Source organism: Bison bison, unplaced genomic scaffold (genome assembly GCF_000754665.1).
Source record: "Bison bison bison isolate TAMUID 2011002044 unplaced genomic scaffold, Bison_UMD1.0 scf7180017864276, whole genome shotgun sequence".
NCBI lineage: Eukaryota > Metazoa > Chordata > Mammalia > Artiodactyla > Bovidae > Bison > Bison bison.
In genome coordinates this window covers 624,023-641,303 of record NW_011494848.1, presented here as the reverse complement: position 1 = coordinate 641,303, position 17,281 = coordinate 624,023, and the positions used below count along the sequence as shown (strand labels likewise).

Genomic DNA, 17,281 nt, shown 5'->3' with positions numbered 1-17,281 from the left:
AGTTCATTCTTGTTGACAGAATCCAGTTCCTTGCTATAATAGGACTAAGGTCCCATATCCTTGCTGGCGGTCAGCCAGGGTCCACTCTTAAGCTCCTAAAGGCCATGTGCATCTCCTGCCATGTGACCATCTCCATCTTTAAGACAGCAGTGATACATTGCATCCCTCTCATGCTTTAAATCTCTGACTTCATATCCTGAAAACAGCCAGAGAAAACTCCGCTTTATAATGGTTTGGGACAACCAAGATAATCTCCCAATCTTAAGGTAGATCGATTTGGAAACCTAATTACTTCCATAAAATCCCTTTACAACATTGTCTAGATGAGTAATTCACTAGGAAAAGGCATTTGTATACCAGTGGCTGGAAATCTGAGAGGAACTGTTTTAGAATTCTACCTACATCATTTCTCAGCCTTTTGGCTAAGATCAAGTGAAGAATTCTGCATACCATAATTGGTAACCTTTATTTTTCTTTAACTTATATATTCACATAACACATTTCTGCTTTATTGACTGTGCCAAAGCCTTTGACTGTGTAGATCACAATAAACTGTGGAAAATTCTGAAAGAGATGGGAATACCAGACCACCTGACCTGCCTCTTGAGAAACCTATATGCAGGTCAGGAAACCACAGTTAGAACTGGACATGGAACAACAGACTGGTTCCAAATAGGAAAAGGAGTACGTCAAGGCTGTATATTGTCACCCTGCTTATTTAACTTCTATGCAGAGTACATCATGAGAAACTCTGGGCTGGAAGAAGCACAAGCTGGAATCAAGATTGCCAGGAGAGGTCCATTTCTCCATCAGCCTGAGAGGACATCGTGGTTGAGCCGTCGAGAAGGAAAACTGCCATGTCCACTGCTTTGGCAAAACCTCAGATGCATGGCCTCCTGGCCAAACGTCTGCAATTTCATATTGTTGGAGCATTCATGGTCTCCCTGGGGTTTGCAACTTTCTGTAAGTTTTCTGTGGCTGAAAAAAGAAAGAAGGCATATGCAGACTTCTACAGAAATTATGATTCCATGAAAGATTTTGAAGAGATGAGGAAGGCTGTTATCTTTCAGAGTAAAAGTGATTTGGAATATAAAGAATTTCTTTGGGTTGAGTTCCTTGGAAGTTTGTCACTTTCCTGTGTTCCTGAACTATGAAACTATGACTATCTGGCGTGAGAAATAGTCTCTCAATAGTGGCACCCCACTCCAGTACTCTTGCCTGGAGAATCCCAGGGACGGAGGAGCCTGGTGGGCTGCCGTCAATGGGGTTGCACAGAGTCGGACACGACTGAAGCGACTTAGCAGTAGCAGCAGCAGTGGACCAAAAAAAAGATTGCCGGGAGAAATATCAATAACCTCAGATATGCAGATGACACCACCCTTATGGCAGAAGGTGAAGAGGAACTCAAAACCTCTTGATGAAAGTGAAAGAGGAGAGTGAAAAAGTGGGCTTAAAGCTCAACATTCAGAAAACGAAGATCATGGCATCTGGTCCCATCACTTCATGGGGAATAGATGGGGAAACAGTGGAAACAGTGTCAGACTTTGTTTTTTTCGGCTCCAAAATCACTGCAGATGGTGACTGCAGCCATGAAATTAAAAGATGCTTACTCCTTGGAAGGAAAGTTATGACCAACCTAGATAGCATATTCAAAAGCAGAGACATTACTTTGCCAACAAAGGTCCGTCTAGTCAAGGCTATGGTTTTTCCAGTGGTCATGTATGGATGTGAGAGTTGGACTGAAGAAAGCTGAGCTCCGAAGAATTGATGCTTTTGAACTGTGGTGTTGGAGAAGACTCTTGAGAGTCCCTCGGACTGCAAGGAGATCCAACCAGTCCATTCTGAAGGAGATCAGCCCTGGGATTTCTTTGGAAGGAATGATGCTAAAGCTGAAACTCCAGTACTTTGGCCACCTCATACGAAGAGTGGACTCATTGGAAAAGACCCTGATGCTGGGAGGGATTGAGGGCAGGAGGAGAAGGGGACGACAGAGGATGAGATGGCTGGATGGCATCACTGACTCGATGGACGTGAGTCTGAGTGAACTCCAGGAGTTGGTGATGGACAGGGATGCCTGGCATGCTGCGATTCATGGGGTCGCAAAGATTTGGACATGACTGAGCGACTGAACTGAGCACATTGAACATATGATGTTTCAGGGTTTTTGGGGTTTGAGTTTTGAGTTTTTAAGCTATATGTTGAATTCTTTATACTAAAAAATGTTGAATGTTTATGGATCTGTTTGGGGGGTTTTTTGGCCTGACTACCATATCTTTTTTATTTTTAGAAGCTATAAAAAACTCTAGATCAAGATACACAAGCACTTGATATCTAAACTTAATTTACCTCCTAAACAACTGTGAAACCTCAAGAAAATAATAATTCTTCTCAGTATTCCTTGAAATAATGCCAGTGGTCCTAAGCTTTTAAAAAGTCTAAGAAAAGGTGGGGTCATATATGTATAGTGATGTAGAGTCATCCTGGTTATACTGCATGATATATTGGGCAAGTTATACATCCTCTGTGCCTCAACTTTTTCATCTGGAAAATGAAGGAAATAATAGTACCCATTTCAGAGGATTGCTGGGAGGGTTAAATCAATTCTTAGGAGTGCCCAGGAAGTGGTAAGGGTTCAGTAAATGTTATCCACTATAATTGTTGTTACTTAAGGATGGGAAAATTATTTTACTAAATTTATTATGTACAGCCACCAGTTGGAAGAGTCAATGTATGTATATAACAACTGCAATAAGGAGGTCAGTCTCTGTGGAATAGAGAGACTCCATTCAGTGCTGTAATGCCAACATCTAAAACAGTTCACATAATAGAAGCTCAGTAAAAATTTGTTGTAAAGTGAATGCCCTCAAGGGATTCTCAAGCTAGTGGGGAAAGTACACAAATAAGCAATTATAGTATACTATAGTAAGTTGTGTGATATAATAGATTGTATTATATATATTATATATATATATATGTAGTATATATTCAGGGGCTGAATATTGCAAATATTTCTGCTGGATTTAGATTTCTTGTGTTCTGCTTTTGCCCTCTTCAGCTCTGTTAGAACAAGGCAATAAACTGCGTAATGCCATGGTGATTTCTGCAATGAAATCAAGTCCAGATACTAGCATGTTGTTGGAAGAAGTTCATCCTTCTATGAAGGAAGATTTACTTAGAACATCATCACAGTAAGTTATGGGATAAACATGAATTCCAATAGTTCATTTCTTAATAGTTGTTAATGTGTCTTTTTTGTCAAGATACGGACTAAATAATCTTGGAAATGTTCAGCAAGTAATTTTTTAATGTGGTGGGAAAGAAGCCTAAACTAGGAGTTAAGATACTCAAAATCTAGACCTAGGACTGACACTTGCAAAATATGTAAATGGCTAAATTCTTGATCTTTCTCAACCAGCATGCTTGTATATAAAATGGGTATATTTTTTCCTCCCTCTCTTACATAAATGAGATTCTAATGTAGGAAAAGGCTTTGTAAATTGTGAAGTTTTATATATATGTAAGGTAAAGTCTAAAACATTTCAAGTCTTCCATGTTGAACTGTCTCCATGTATACTTCTCAGCTCATTAAATTCTGATTTAGATTTTCACATATGTTAGCCAGTGAAAACATTTTTTTCCTTCCTTAGAATCAAAGCCTTATCTAGGAATCAAGTTAAAGACCACATTGAAGATCACCTCCTCCCTCCAACTGAGAAACAGGAAAATTGGAAACATGATGCAAAGGCTGATACCAGAGCCATACAGCTGCTGTTGGGCAGGTAAGAGCTCTTAACTCTCTTTTCTTTAAAATTTTTCCTCCAATTTATTGTGTATATTGTTAACAGATTTATCTTCCTAAAGCAACAACATTTCTTTTGAACAACTAAGTCATTCCCTTATTCATTACATATTAAATCATTATTTATTATCTACTAAATAAAAATCCAATCTTTAGCCTTTTATTCTTAGCTTCACTTATAGAATGGTCTCCAGTCTACCTTTCCATTCTTATTTCTCACCTGTTTCCTTAACACCAGTGTCAGCAGTGTATAATGAAAAGAACATGGATTTTAAATAGACACAGTTGAAATTTGGGGTCTATCTCTTATTACCTATATGGCCTGTACAATTAGGCAGGAAAAAAAAATAAAAGGGTTCCAAATTGGGAAGGAAGAAGTAAGACTATTCACAAATGACATGATCAGGTATGTAAAAAATCCTAAAGAATCCACTGTGAGACAGATTGCAGGATAACATAAGTCAATTATACTTCTATTTACTTGCAGTGACCAATCAAAAAATAAGATTAAGGGAATTCCCTGGTGATCCATCAGTTAGGACTCAGGGCTTTCACTGCAAGGGCTAGGGTTTGATCCCTGGTCAAGGAACTAAGATCCTACAAGCCATGCAGTAAATAAATAAATAAAATTAAGAAATAATTCCATTTATAATAGCATTGATAAGAATAAAATACAAATAAATTTAACTGAAGAAGTTTAAAACATAACTGCAAATTGTTGAAAGAAATTAAAGGAGATCTAAATAAACGGGAAAAATCTCATGTTCATGATTCAGTACAGTCCCTGTCAAATTCATGGCCGACTTCTTCATAGATATTGGCAAGCTGATTGTAATTACTGTGAAATTACAGGGTACCCAGAATAGCCAAAAGAATCTTAAGGAAAAAATAGAAGGATTCACACTTTGCTATTTTAAAACTTACTACAAAGCAAGAGTAAGCAAGTCAGTTTGGTACTGGCATAAGGATAGACATAAATAAATGGAATAGAATTGGTAGTCTAGAAATAAAGCCATATCAACTAATATTCAACAACGGTGTCAAGACCATTAAGTGGAAAAAAGAATTTCCTTTTCAATAAATGGTGCTGGCACTGCTGGCTTAGCCACATGCAAAAAATGAAGATGGACTCTCAAACCATATTTTAAAAATTAATTCACTATGAATTAGATAGCTAAATGGAAGAACTAAAACTATAAAACTCTTAAAACAGAGATAAGTCTTTGTAATCTTGAATTTGGAAAAGGATCCTTAGATATGCATTAGAAGTACAACCAAGAACAACAACAAAAAGTTAAACTTAAGAAAATTAAAAATGTTTGGGCTTCAAAAGATACTATTAAGAAGTGAAAAGATAATCACAGAATGGAAGAAAATATTTATAAATCTTATATCTGATAAAAGACATATTAGAATATGTGAGGAACTCAACAACTTAATAACTATGGCATAAATAATCTAATTTAAAAGGCAAAGTTTCTACATAGAGATTTCTTCAAAGAAGATAGTCAGATGGCTAATATGCATATAAAAGTTGTCAGCACCGTTAGTTATCAGGGAAATGCAAATCAAAACTGTAAACAAGATACTACTTCATACCCAGTAGGATCAGTTCAGTTCAGTCGCTCAGTGTCCAACTCTGCGACCCCATGGACTGCAGCATACCAGGCCTCCCTGTCCATCACCAGCTCCCGGAGCTTGCTCAAACTCATGTCCATCGAGTTGGTGATGCCATCCAACCATCTCATCCTCTGTTGTCCCCTTCTCCTCTTGCCTTCCATCTTTTCCAGCATCAGGGTCTTTTCCAATGAGTCAGTTTCTTCGCATCAGGTGGCCAAAGTATTGGGGTTTCAGCTTCAACATCAGTCCTTCCAATGAATATTCAGGGCTGGTTTCCCACTAGGATGGTTAGAATCAAAAAATCAGATTAAGTGTTGGTGAGGCTGTGGAAAATTTGAAATCTTCATAGACAGCTGGTAGCAGTGTAAAATGATGCAGCCACTTTGGAAGATAATCTGTCAGTTCCTCAGATTGTTGCACATCAAGTTATCACGTGACCCAGCAGTTCAACTCCCTAAGTATATAGCCAAGGAAAATGAAAATATAAGTCCACGCAAAAACATGTACATGAATTGCAGTAGTCATAACAGTAAAAAATGTCCATCAGCTGATTAGTAGATTTTTTAAATGGAGTATTATTTGGCCAGAAAAAGGGAAAAAGTACTGTTAACATGCTGCAGCATGAGGGAACCTTGAAAAATCATGCTAAATGAAAGAAGCCATTCACAAAAGAGTACATAAAGATCAAGAATCCAGCACAGGGACTATGGTCCAGTGGCTAGGAATCCACACTCCCAATGCAGGAAGCTGGAGTTTGATCCCTACTTGGGGAACTAGATCCCACATTCCACAGCTCAGAGTTTGCATGCTGCAGTTAAAGATCCCACATGCTGCAACCTGAGTGCCACAACTAAGACCCGATGGAGCCAAAAATAAATAAATGTTTATATATATTTTTTAAAAAGACTTTTCTACCAGCTCCATGGAAGGCAGTGGAGAGTTACTTTCAGGATTCTGAAAACTATTAATTATTGATCTCAAATTCCATTTCCAGTCAAACTATCAATCGTGTGAGGGCAGGGTAAAAATATTTTCATACATCCAAGGACTCAAAACATTGCCTCTCTTGCACTAGTTCTCAGGAAACCATAGGCTATTCTCTGCCACAAAGAGAATCTAGGATAAAGAACAAGGCTTGGAGTCCAAGAAGCAGGGGATGTAATAGAGAAAAAAGAGAAAAGGAGCTTTATGGTCTATGTCCATATTTAGAGAGCAGACACTGCTTGTGGAAGCACACAGGGCTTCTGTAGCGATACTTCTAAGGAGGGGAAAGGATAGATGGAAACACATTTCTCCTGTGTTTGACCAGATCAAGAGGAAATGTTCAGTTCTCTTGGACAGTTCAATAATGAAATAATAATTGGCACATAGAAAGCTACTTTAAACAAAAATTAAGGCAGTTATTAAAACAAGAAAAGCTAGACTTTGTAAAGAAAGTGTAGTAAATTATACTTGGCTCTGATATGATGTTAATCCTGAAGATTAACATCATATCTCTTAAATCATTATTCTTATGATATGATGTTATTATTCTGGGAAACAGATTTCCCTTTCCCCTATCTTCTCAAATGGGGGAAAGGGAAATCTGTTTCCAAGAATAACTTTTTCATAATACAAAGTCATTTAGAAAAATGAAAAAAAATCAGAAAATAGCACCACACATGTGTTACTTAGAAATATAAAGGTAAGTACCAACAGAAACAAGGAGTTGAAAGTGATTACTTCTAAGGAGGCAGGCAGCTACTGTTTCTCATTATGTCTTATGATCCTATTTGACTTTTAAAATATGTACATGTACATGTTTTCCTTGATTTAAAACATGGTTAAGAAGAAAACAAGAGAGTGGACTTGTCTTGTAGCCAAAGAATACAGACAAGTTCCAGGCCCCCTCGCGTTTTTTCCAACTTTTATATTTCCTGCCCTCCCAACAGGAACCCCAGGCCACTGGCCTGTGCAGAATAGCTCTGACCTCTCTCAGTTTTCATGTCCTAAGTATTGCATAGAGGGAAATGGCATGCTTTTTTAATGTTTTGTAGACAAGAATACATTCAAAGAAATGTTAATTTGTAAAAATAAGTAAAAGGTGGAGGACTATATACTAAGCAGTAGAAATATTCATAACTTTAAGGGTTGCAAGGAGGGGAGAAAGGCGACTAGAGGGAAGTGGAGATCTATAAGTGGCAAATAAGAGTTGTGTAGAACATCAAGAAGTAGAGCTTCTAAAAGGAGCAGTGTTCATAGGCTGCAGAGAAGCTGTGTGGATTGTGAAGTTGTTAGTTGGGTTTGAGCAGTTAGGAAGTTGTTCTTAACCTTTGATAGAGAGATTACTATAGATAAGTGGTTCTCATCTGGAAGCCAGTTCCCCCCATCCCCACTGTATGGGACATTTGGAAATGTCTGAAGATACTTCTGGTTATCACACCTGGAGGGATTGCTTTCAGGCTATTGGCTTCTGATGAGTAGAGTCCAGGGATCCAGAATGCACATGATAGGTCCCAGTAACAGCGACTCATCTGACCCAACATTTCAGTAGCGCTAAGATTAAGAAGCTCTGCTGTAGGTTAAAGAAAGATAAAGAAAGGAACACTTCAGTTCAGTTCAGTCGCTCAGTTGTGTCTGACTCTTTGTGACCCCATGAATTGCAGCACGCCAGGCCTCCCTGTTCATCACCAACTCCCGGAGTTCACTCAGACTCACTTCCATCGAGTCGGTGATGCCATCCGGCCATCTCATCCTCTGTCATCCTCTTCTCCTCCTGCCCCAATCCCTCCCAGCATTCAGGGTCTTTTCCAATGAGTCAACTCTTCGCATGAGGTGGCCAAAGTATTGGAGTTTCAGCTCTAGCATCATTCCTTCCAATGAAAACCCAGGACTGATCTCCTTTAGGATGGACTGGTTGGATCTCCTTGCAGTCCAAGGGACTCTCAAGAGTCTTCTCCAACACCACACTTCAAAAGCATCAATTCTTCGGAGCTCAGCTTTCTTCACAGTCCAACTCTCACATCCATACATGACTACTGGAAAAACCATAGCCTTGACTAGACGGACCTTTGTTGGCAAAGTAATGTCTCTGCTTTTCAATATGCTGTCTAGGTTGGTTGTAACTTTTCTTCCAAGGAGTAAGCGTCTTTTAATTTCATGGCTGCAATCACCATCTACTGTGATTTTGGAGCCCAAAAAAATAAAGTCTGACACTGTTTCCACTGTTTCCCCCTCTCATGAAATGATGGGACCAGATGCCATGATCTTCATTTTCTGAATGTTGAGCTTTAAGCCCACTTTTTCACTCTCCTCTTTCAGTTTCATCAAGAGGCTTTTTAGTTCCTCTTCACTTTCTGCCATAAGGGTGGTGTCATCTGCATATCTGAGGTTATTGATATTTCTCCCGGCAATCTTGATTCCAGCTTGTGCTTCTTCCAGCCCAGCATTTCTCATGATGTACTCTGCATATAAGTTAAATAAGCAGGGTGACAGTATACAGCCTTGACGTACTCCTTTTCCTATTTGGAACCAATCTGTTGTTCCATGTCCAGTTCTAACTGTTGCTTCCTGACCTGCATATAGGTTTCTCAAGAAACTGAACATCTATTTGTTGAGCATCTCTGTTCCAGGAATTTTAGGAACACAGTCTAATTTGAAGGTGAAAAGTGAAAGGGAAGTCGCTTAGTCATGTCCGACTCTTTGTGATCCCATGGACTGTAGCCTACCAGGCTCCTCTGTCCATGGGATTTTCCAGGCAAGAGTACTGGAGTGGGTTGCCATTTCCTTCTCCAGAGGATCTTCCTGACCCAGGGATCAAACCCAGGTCTCCCAAATTGTAAGCAGATGCTTATAATTTGAAGGTAGTGATTGTGTATTATTTTCTTGAGAAAGAAGGGGAAAAAAAGTATAGCAGCTGCCTTGAAAGGGAAGCAGAGTTGAAAAAATTAATTGAAATCCTTAGCGCAGTGTTTGGCACATATTCAGTATTTAACATGTTCATTAAGAATCAGTAAGTTCATTTATAGATGTTTCAGTTCAGTTCAGTCGCTCAGTTGTGTCCAACTCTTTGCAACCCCATGAACTGCAGCACACCAGGCCTCCCTGTCTATCACCATCTCTTGGAGTTCACTCAAACTCACTTCCATCGAGTCAGTGATGCTATCCAGCCGTTTCATCCTCTGTCGTCCCCTTCTCCTCCTGCCCCCAGTCCCCCCCAGCATCAGAGTCTTTTTCCAATGAGTTAACTCTTCTCATGAGGTGGCCAAAGTACTGGAGTTGCAGCTTTAGCATTATTCCTTCCAAAGAACACACAGGGCTGATCTCATTTAGAATGGACTGGTTGGATCTCCTTGCAGTCCAAGGGACTCTCAAGAGTCTTCTCCAATACCACACTTCAAAAGCATCAATTCTTTGGAACTCAGCCTTCTTCACAGTCCAACTCTCACATCCATATATGACTACTGGAAAAACCATAGCCTTGACTAGATGGACCTTTGTAGGCAATGTCTCTGATTTTTAATACACTGTCTAAGTTTGTCATAACTTTTCTTCCAAGGAGTAAGCGTCTTTTAATTTCATGGCTGCAGTCACCATCTGCAGTGATTTTGGAGCCCCAAAAAATAAAGTCTGACACTTTTTCCACTGTTTATTAAATGCTAATTACTATAGGAGAAACTAAAATTAAATATACATGTATTTGTATGCTTATCTTTCTTATTAGTTTACAAACTCTATATAAGTAGAGTATCTGTTTTACTTATTTCTCTACTCTACATAGAGCTGATCTTTCCATAAATAAACTAAATGCATATATTTTTGCTTAATAGAAGAAGGCATATTTATGAATTAGTCATTCTTCACAAAAACAGTATATAACAGTTAACTCCATTGAATTATAGTCAGTTCTTTACATTTTTTCCCTCCCTACTGGACCATGAGCAGCACAAGAGTAGAACAAGTTAGCTTAGCCATCTCTGTACCATTCAGGACCTAACAGTATGCCTGGCACATAATAGGTACCCAGTAAAATGTTTGTTCAATAAATGAATGAGCTCACAATCAGTGTCTGAAATGTATTTTTTGAGTGCTAGTTGTTGACATCCCAGAAGAGAAGGAATATGATATAAAAGTAAGTGTTAGATGGTCTTCTATATAATGTAAGTCTTCTGTTTTATGTATTTTCTTCCATATTTAGAACTTTAGAATGTTTACCCAAAAAAAAAGAATTAAGATGAAACGTCCTTTAAAGTTCTATTTTATTTTTCTTATTTCTGCAGTGCTGAATTGTCCCAAGGTCGCTGTTGGGATGGCTTAGGCTCTCCTCCAGATTCCCCATCTCCTGGGAGTGATGTGTATTGCAGCAGTGAGCCCAATGACCCTCAATATGACCAGAGTCTCCTGGAGAACTTATTTTATACAGCACCTGTAAGTTACTGAATCTGAAAGATTAGGAATTGGAGAAATTAAATAATTGCTTCTCTTGTGTTAATCATAGAGTTATTAATAATATTAGTGGGTGTAGGCACATTACCACTTGTCAGACAGAAAGCTATTCCTTTTACATAATTATAACAACAGTCTGAAGAGGAGGGTGTTACCTTCATTCTACAGATGAGGAGATAAGACTAGTAAGATTAATTATTTTGTCCAAGTACACATACAAATAAGTGTTGGAACCAAGATTCAAGTTCAGGTTTGCCTGAGTCCAAAGCCTATGGTCTTAATATATTGTATGGCTTCCTTAGAGCTCTTTGAAGGAAGAGCTAATTTATGTATACTCTCAGAACCACCCTTGACTGGTATCTTTTCAGATACAGATGTTCCAGAAGTACCTCTACTCATGGGGAACAAATATCCCTACTGACCCAAGAACATTCTCTTTTCAGGCAGTTTTAGCATTTTCAAAGTTCTTTCTTATATCAAGCTATATGTTCCATTCATTGGTTTAGCATCTTGTAGAAGGCAATGGCACCCCACTCCAGTACTCTTGCCTGGAAAATCCCATGGACGGAGGAGCCTGGTGGGCTGCAGTCCGTGAGGTCGCTAAGAGTCGGACACGACTGAGCGACTTCACTTTGACTTTTCACTTTCATGCATTGGAGAAGGAAATGGCAACCCACTCCAGTATTCTTGCCTGGAGAATCCCAGGGATGAGAGAGCCTGGTGGTCTGCTGTCTGTGGGGTCACACAGAGTCAGACACAACTGAAGCGACTTAGCAGCAGCAGCAGCAAAGTATATGGGGCTTCCCAGGTGGCACAATGGTTAAGAATCTGCCTGCCAGTACAAGAGATGCAAGAGACTAGGGTTTGATCCCTGGATTGGGAGGATCCCTTGAACTAGAAAATGGCCACCTGCTCCAGTATTCTTGCCTGGAAAATTCCATGGACAGAGGAGCCTGGCGGGCTGCCATCCATGGAGTCACAAAGAGTCGGACACAACTGAGCCCACACAGAGTATATATAAAATAAGTTCATTTACTGTTCCACAAATAATACTTTATATTTGTGAAGATCGCTATCGTATTCCCCATTTTCTGTTTCTCCAGGTCACCAGAGATCTGAAATATAATGTAGTTTATATCAGCTCAGTGGAAAGACTGAGAGCTACCAGGGTACAGAAGAGGCAGGGAGAACTTTTACATGAGATTGTCAGGAAGGAGCGTCATGAGGGATAAGGGATTTTAACTGAGACTTGAAAAATAGTTTCAGAACGATAAAGGATGTGAAATAGGAATAGAAAGAATGACCTGTTTAGAGAAGCAGTTTGTGTACTACCAGGCATCTAGTTTGATTGGGTAAGAATTCATGTGGAGGGGTATCAACAAGGTGAGCTAGCACACTGCAACCAGTCTGTGAAAGTATTTGAATATTAAGTGAGGAGGAAACGACATGACCTAAATAGTGTTCTAGCAATGTTAACCTAGCAATTATGTAGGAGGCTGGCTGAGAGGAGAATAACAGGAGCAGATAGGAAGCCATTTTTGGTGTTGAAAGCATGAGAAAGAGACAGAAAGAGCCAGAATGAGAGTGGTAGCTAGCAGTGGGGTTGGAAAAGAGGAGATGGATTTAAAAGACATTGTGAATTGTTAGGATTTCATGACTTTCTACAATAAAAGTCATCGCTGATACTGTTACCCGTAGGAGAAGAGAAAGGGAGCTTACTTTGTTCTTTAATTGGAGGATAATTGCTTTATAACCTTGTGTTGGTTTCTGCTATAAACAACATGAATCAGCCATAAATATAAATACATCTCCTCTCTCTTGAGCCTCCCTCCAGCCCACCCCATTCCACCCCTCTAGATTGTCACAGAGCACTAGACGGAGCTTCCTGTGTTTTACAGCAGCTTCATACTAGCTATGGGAACTCATATTGATTACACATTTTCTATGTCAGAGAATTTATGTTACCTATTATTCAGAATTGTCCAAAATGTTTGAAATTGATTATTTCACTTAATTCTTTTGCTAGCCCCATGAGATAGTGTCATCTCTTTTACATATCATTAAATAAAAGACTTAAGAGACGTTAATTGCTAGTAATTATTAATAGGTGGCAGAACTAGAATTCTTACCGTAGTCTGGCAAAAAGCCCATGTTTTTCCCCCAGAACATATTACCTCCTAAGCCTTGAGCACTGCATTAGAGTGGTGAAAAAAATTAGTCTTTGCACCCATGTAGTTAGGTGATACTGTACAATCATTTTGCCCCAAACTGTGGTAAAAATAGAGGCTTTGGAACCCACGGAGAGCAAGATCTGCCTTTACTACTTACAGCTGTAAATCTTGGAGAAGGAAATTGCTACCCACTCCGGTATTCTTGCCTAGAGAATCCTGTGGACAGCAGAGCCTGGTGGGCTGCCGTCTATGGGGTCGCACAGAGTTGAACACGACTGAAGTGACTTAGCATGCATTGAAGAAGGAAATGGCAACCCATCCAGTATTCTTGCCTGGAGAATCCCAGGGACAGAGGAGCCTGGTGGGCTGCCGACTATGGGGTCGCACAGAGTGGGACCCGACTGACATGAGTTAGCAGCAGCAGCTGTGAGTCTTAACGGCGCCTAACTTCTCTCAGCATTCATTTTCTCATTTGTAAAAATTGAGATGAGGATGCCTTATAGGAATGTAATAAGTACTAAAAATACACATGCAGCATTTAACATAGTACCAGATACATAGTAGGCAATCAGTAAATAGTCATTGTTGTTGTTATTATTGAGAATTTGAAAGAAGAATCTAATTTTGTTTATTTTCTTTGAACTGAACTTGTAGGTTATTTTTATGAACTTCGGGTTATTTTTGTGTAGCCAAGAGAAACATAGGATTGTCTGCCTAGTATCAGTTCTTTCTTGATTACTACCTTCAGAGAAATGGTTTCATTACCTCTATCCCCAAAGCAGTTATCTTTTAGTGCCCCTCTTCTCTTTTCTCTCCCTCAATAGAAATCTGATACCAGCGTCAGTGATATCTTCAGTGAAGATGATGATGTCCCTTCTAAAACAATGAGCCAGTCAAAAGCTCTTGCCAGATCTCCTAAGGTTCTAAAATCAAATGATCATAAGTCGAAGAAGGAGATGGGTAAGAAAAATAGGTGAGCCTCTTTATGAATGCTTGTTTAGAGGCAAAAACAAAGAAAGATTATTTTTACAAGATCTCCTCATGTGAAATGACCTGTGTTTGCCAACACTGTCAGACTGGTTAAGTGAATTACAGTAATGCATTAAGTATTGCAATCCTTAAACATGTAATAACATGAAAAGATGGATGTAGTAAAATGATTAAGAGAGAAAGCAGAATTCTGGATTGTATTTGTACTCTGTTACACTTAATGTAGAAAGTATACATAAAGCAAATGAAAAGGAATACACAAAAGTGATGATAGTAGTTTATATTAAAGTAGTAACTGAAGTAAAGTCTTGTTGAAAACCTGATTCTATAATATCAGTTTCTATACTTGTGTGGAGATAAGCCTTTGGATTACAAGAATGTTTTTATAGTTTTTGAGATTTTTTTCACTGTAAATTAGGACTAAGGCCATTACTCAGTCCTTGATAACTTGTGCATTAAGATGCCTGCTGCCCTTCTTTCCTCCTGTTGCCTGTACAAACTAGATCATTTCATATTTGGCTTCTGACAGTCTGCCTCACTACCTGTATGAACTCCTTTCAGGAATATTGTTGAACAGCAGATGCTATCAGAAACTCCAGAAGATGCCCAAGGGATGACACTAAGTGTGGATAAACTGGCCCTTCTGGGTAGAACACATTCAGTCAGAATCATCATCGAAACAATGGGAGTTCCTCCAGATAGTCCTCAGGATACCTCTGGCAAAAAAACTTTTCCTGGGAGACCACCTAAGCTGACATCAAAAAAGCGGTATGTCTCTCACATGGGAAAACTCATTGTGACATTCCTGGAAAGTATTTGTGATGAGAAGAAGAAATTATATTGTACTTAGTGTTTTCATATGCTTCATCGATCAATAAAATGTACTAAATCTCCCACTAGGTCCCAAGCACTAAAAATCTTGAGAATAAAGAAACTTAAGAGCCAGGCTTTGTTCTTCCATGCCTTATAGTCAGCAGGAGAGAGAAACATTTGAATGGCTGCTATAATAGGGCTTTAGGGGCCAAAAGAGATGTTTTATATGAAAAGTGCTGTACGAACACAAGATTGGTGAAGGCTTTGAAAAGAGGAAGTCCTCTGAGGACCTGGGGTTCTAAAAACAAGGCTTTGAAAGATATGTGGGATTTATCAGAAAATAAGTTTGTTATTTGGTTTGTTTTTTAATTGTTTTGATTTTTTTCAGCACCTTCTTTGTGGAATATCACTTTCCTGTGGGCTTTTCCAAAAATGGATTGACAAAGACCACTTTGATCACTGAGGTCATTCGACTTGCATCCAGTAAAATTATAGATGGAGGTAAGAGAGAATTTGATTTCTGCTCCTTAGACATTTTGGCGTTGGGAGGATTTGTGAATCTGTAATTACTCATATATTCCTATATTATCATAGAATCTTAGAGGTAGAAAGAATTTTGAGGTGACTTTATCTTACTCCTTTTCAAGTGAGGAAACTGGCCCAGAGGTTTATCCTGTCCTCCAGCTGTCCTCATGCAGGGCAGTGACATAGCTGAAACTGTAACTCAGAACTTGACTCTTAAATCACATTCTTGCAGCTATTATTGTTTTCCTTTTCTTCCCTTTTTAAAATATCTTTATCAAGATACAATTCACATACCATATCATTCACCCATTTGAAGTATACAACAAGTGATTTTTAATATATTCACAAGTTGTATAACCATCACCACAATCTTAATTTTAGAGCATTTTTATCTCACCTAAAAGAAATCCCATATTAGCATTCATTCTTCAGTTCCCTCTTAGCCCCCTTTTACTAAGCAACTCCTATCCTACTTTGTCTCAATTTTCCCATCCTGGACATTTGATTTAAGTGGAGTCATACGATATGTGATTTTACTGACTGGTTTTTTTAACTTGCAATAATACTTCAACTTACAATATTTAAGTTGCTTTCTATACGTTGCTATTGAAAACAGTGCTTCATTGAATAGTATTGCACATGCATCATTTCTTATATGATATATTTCCAGCCCAAACATTAAAAATAAATACACCTAAAATAAATCCTTATTTGCCCTTAAAAACAGCACCTAAAGTAATTTAAAATACTCTTTTACTAGCGTCATTTTTTTCACTTTCTCCATCACCTTAAGGAAGAATTAAGGTATTCACATTTTTCATATGTTTTCTGTATACTTAAGTTACTGATAGCAACAAAAGGTACTGTATAGGTTTGTTCAAAGCATTCGAGAGTGTATAATTGATTCTGCTGGCTGAAGTATGTTTGAGAAGCTTTAACACAATTAATCTGTTTTTATCAAATCCCAATGCAAAGAAAAATGTTGGATTCTTTTCTCAGGTCTTACCTCTTCTACCTCCTATCCATATGACATTTGATGAGCTCCTTAAAACTTCTCTGAGCCTCACGTTCCCCATCTATAAACTTAAGATACAGCAAGGACATGGTTCTGATATGCACGAGTTTCAGTTAACATAGTATCTCCAAAGCAAGGACTGCCTGTACTACACAAGGGCTTAATGTACAGTCAGACAGGATAATGAATGTAAAAACATTAAAATAGCATATAACTAAAGGTAGTTTTCCCACTAGACCATTCAGATATGACCTAAAGCAAATCCCTTATGATGATACAGTGGAAGTGAGAAATAGATTTAAGGGATTAGATCTGATAGAGTGCCTGATGAACTATGGACGGAGGTTCGTGACATTGTACAGGAGACAGGAATCAAGACCATCCCCATGGAAAAGAAATGAAAAAACCAAAATGGCTATCTGAGAAGGCCTTAAAAATAGCTGTGAAAAGAAGAGGAGCGAAAAGCAAAGGAGAAAAGGAAAGATATCAGCATCTGAATGCAAAGTTCCAAAGAATAGTAAGGAGACATAAGAAAGCCTTCCTCAGCAATCAATGCAAAGAAATAGAGGAAAACAACAGAATGTGAAAGACTAGAGATATCGTCAAGAAAATTAGAGATACCAAGGGAACATTTCATGCACAGATGGGCTCAATAAAGGACAGAAATGGTATGGACCTAACAGAAGCAGAAGATATCAAGAAGAGGTGGCAAGAATACACAGAAGAACTGTACAAAAAAGAGCTTCACGACCCAGATAATCACAATGGTGTGGTCACTCACCTAGAGCCAGACATCCTGGAATGTGAAGTCAAGTGGGCCTTAGAAAGCATCACTACAAACAAAGCTAGTGGAGGTGATGGAATTCCAGTTGAGCTATTCCAAATCCTGAAAGCTGATGCTGTGAAAGTGCTGCACTCAATATG

General features: G+C 38.7%; 1 protein-coding gene across 3 annotated transcripts in view; it reads left to right on the top strand.

Moving 5' to 3' along the window:
- The window catches only part of C2CD3 (C2 calcium-dependent domain containing 3), a 128,615-nt gene that overhangs the window by 24,040 nt on the left and 87,294 nt on the right, over nt 1–17,281 (top strand). For all 3 annotated transcript variants that reach the window (XM_010848851.1, XM_010848852.1, XM_010848853.1), the window contains 6 exons: nt 3,056–3,188; nt 3,648–3,779; nt 10,678–10,825; nt 13,839–13,987; nt 14,566–14,772; nt 15,206–15,318. In XM_010848851.1, coding sequence (XP_010847153.1) covers nt 3,056–3,188; nt 3,648–3,779; nt 10,678–10,825; nt 13,839–13,987; nt 14,566–14,772; nt 15,206–15,318 — 882 coding nt within the window. The remainder of the gene's footprint in view (nt 1–3,055; nt 3,189–3,647; nt 3,780–10,677; nt 10,826–13,838; nt 13,988–14,565; nt 14,773–15,205; nt 15,319–17,281) is intronic.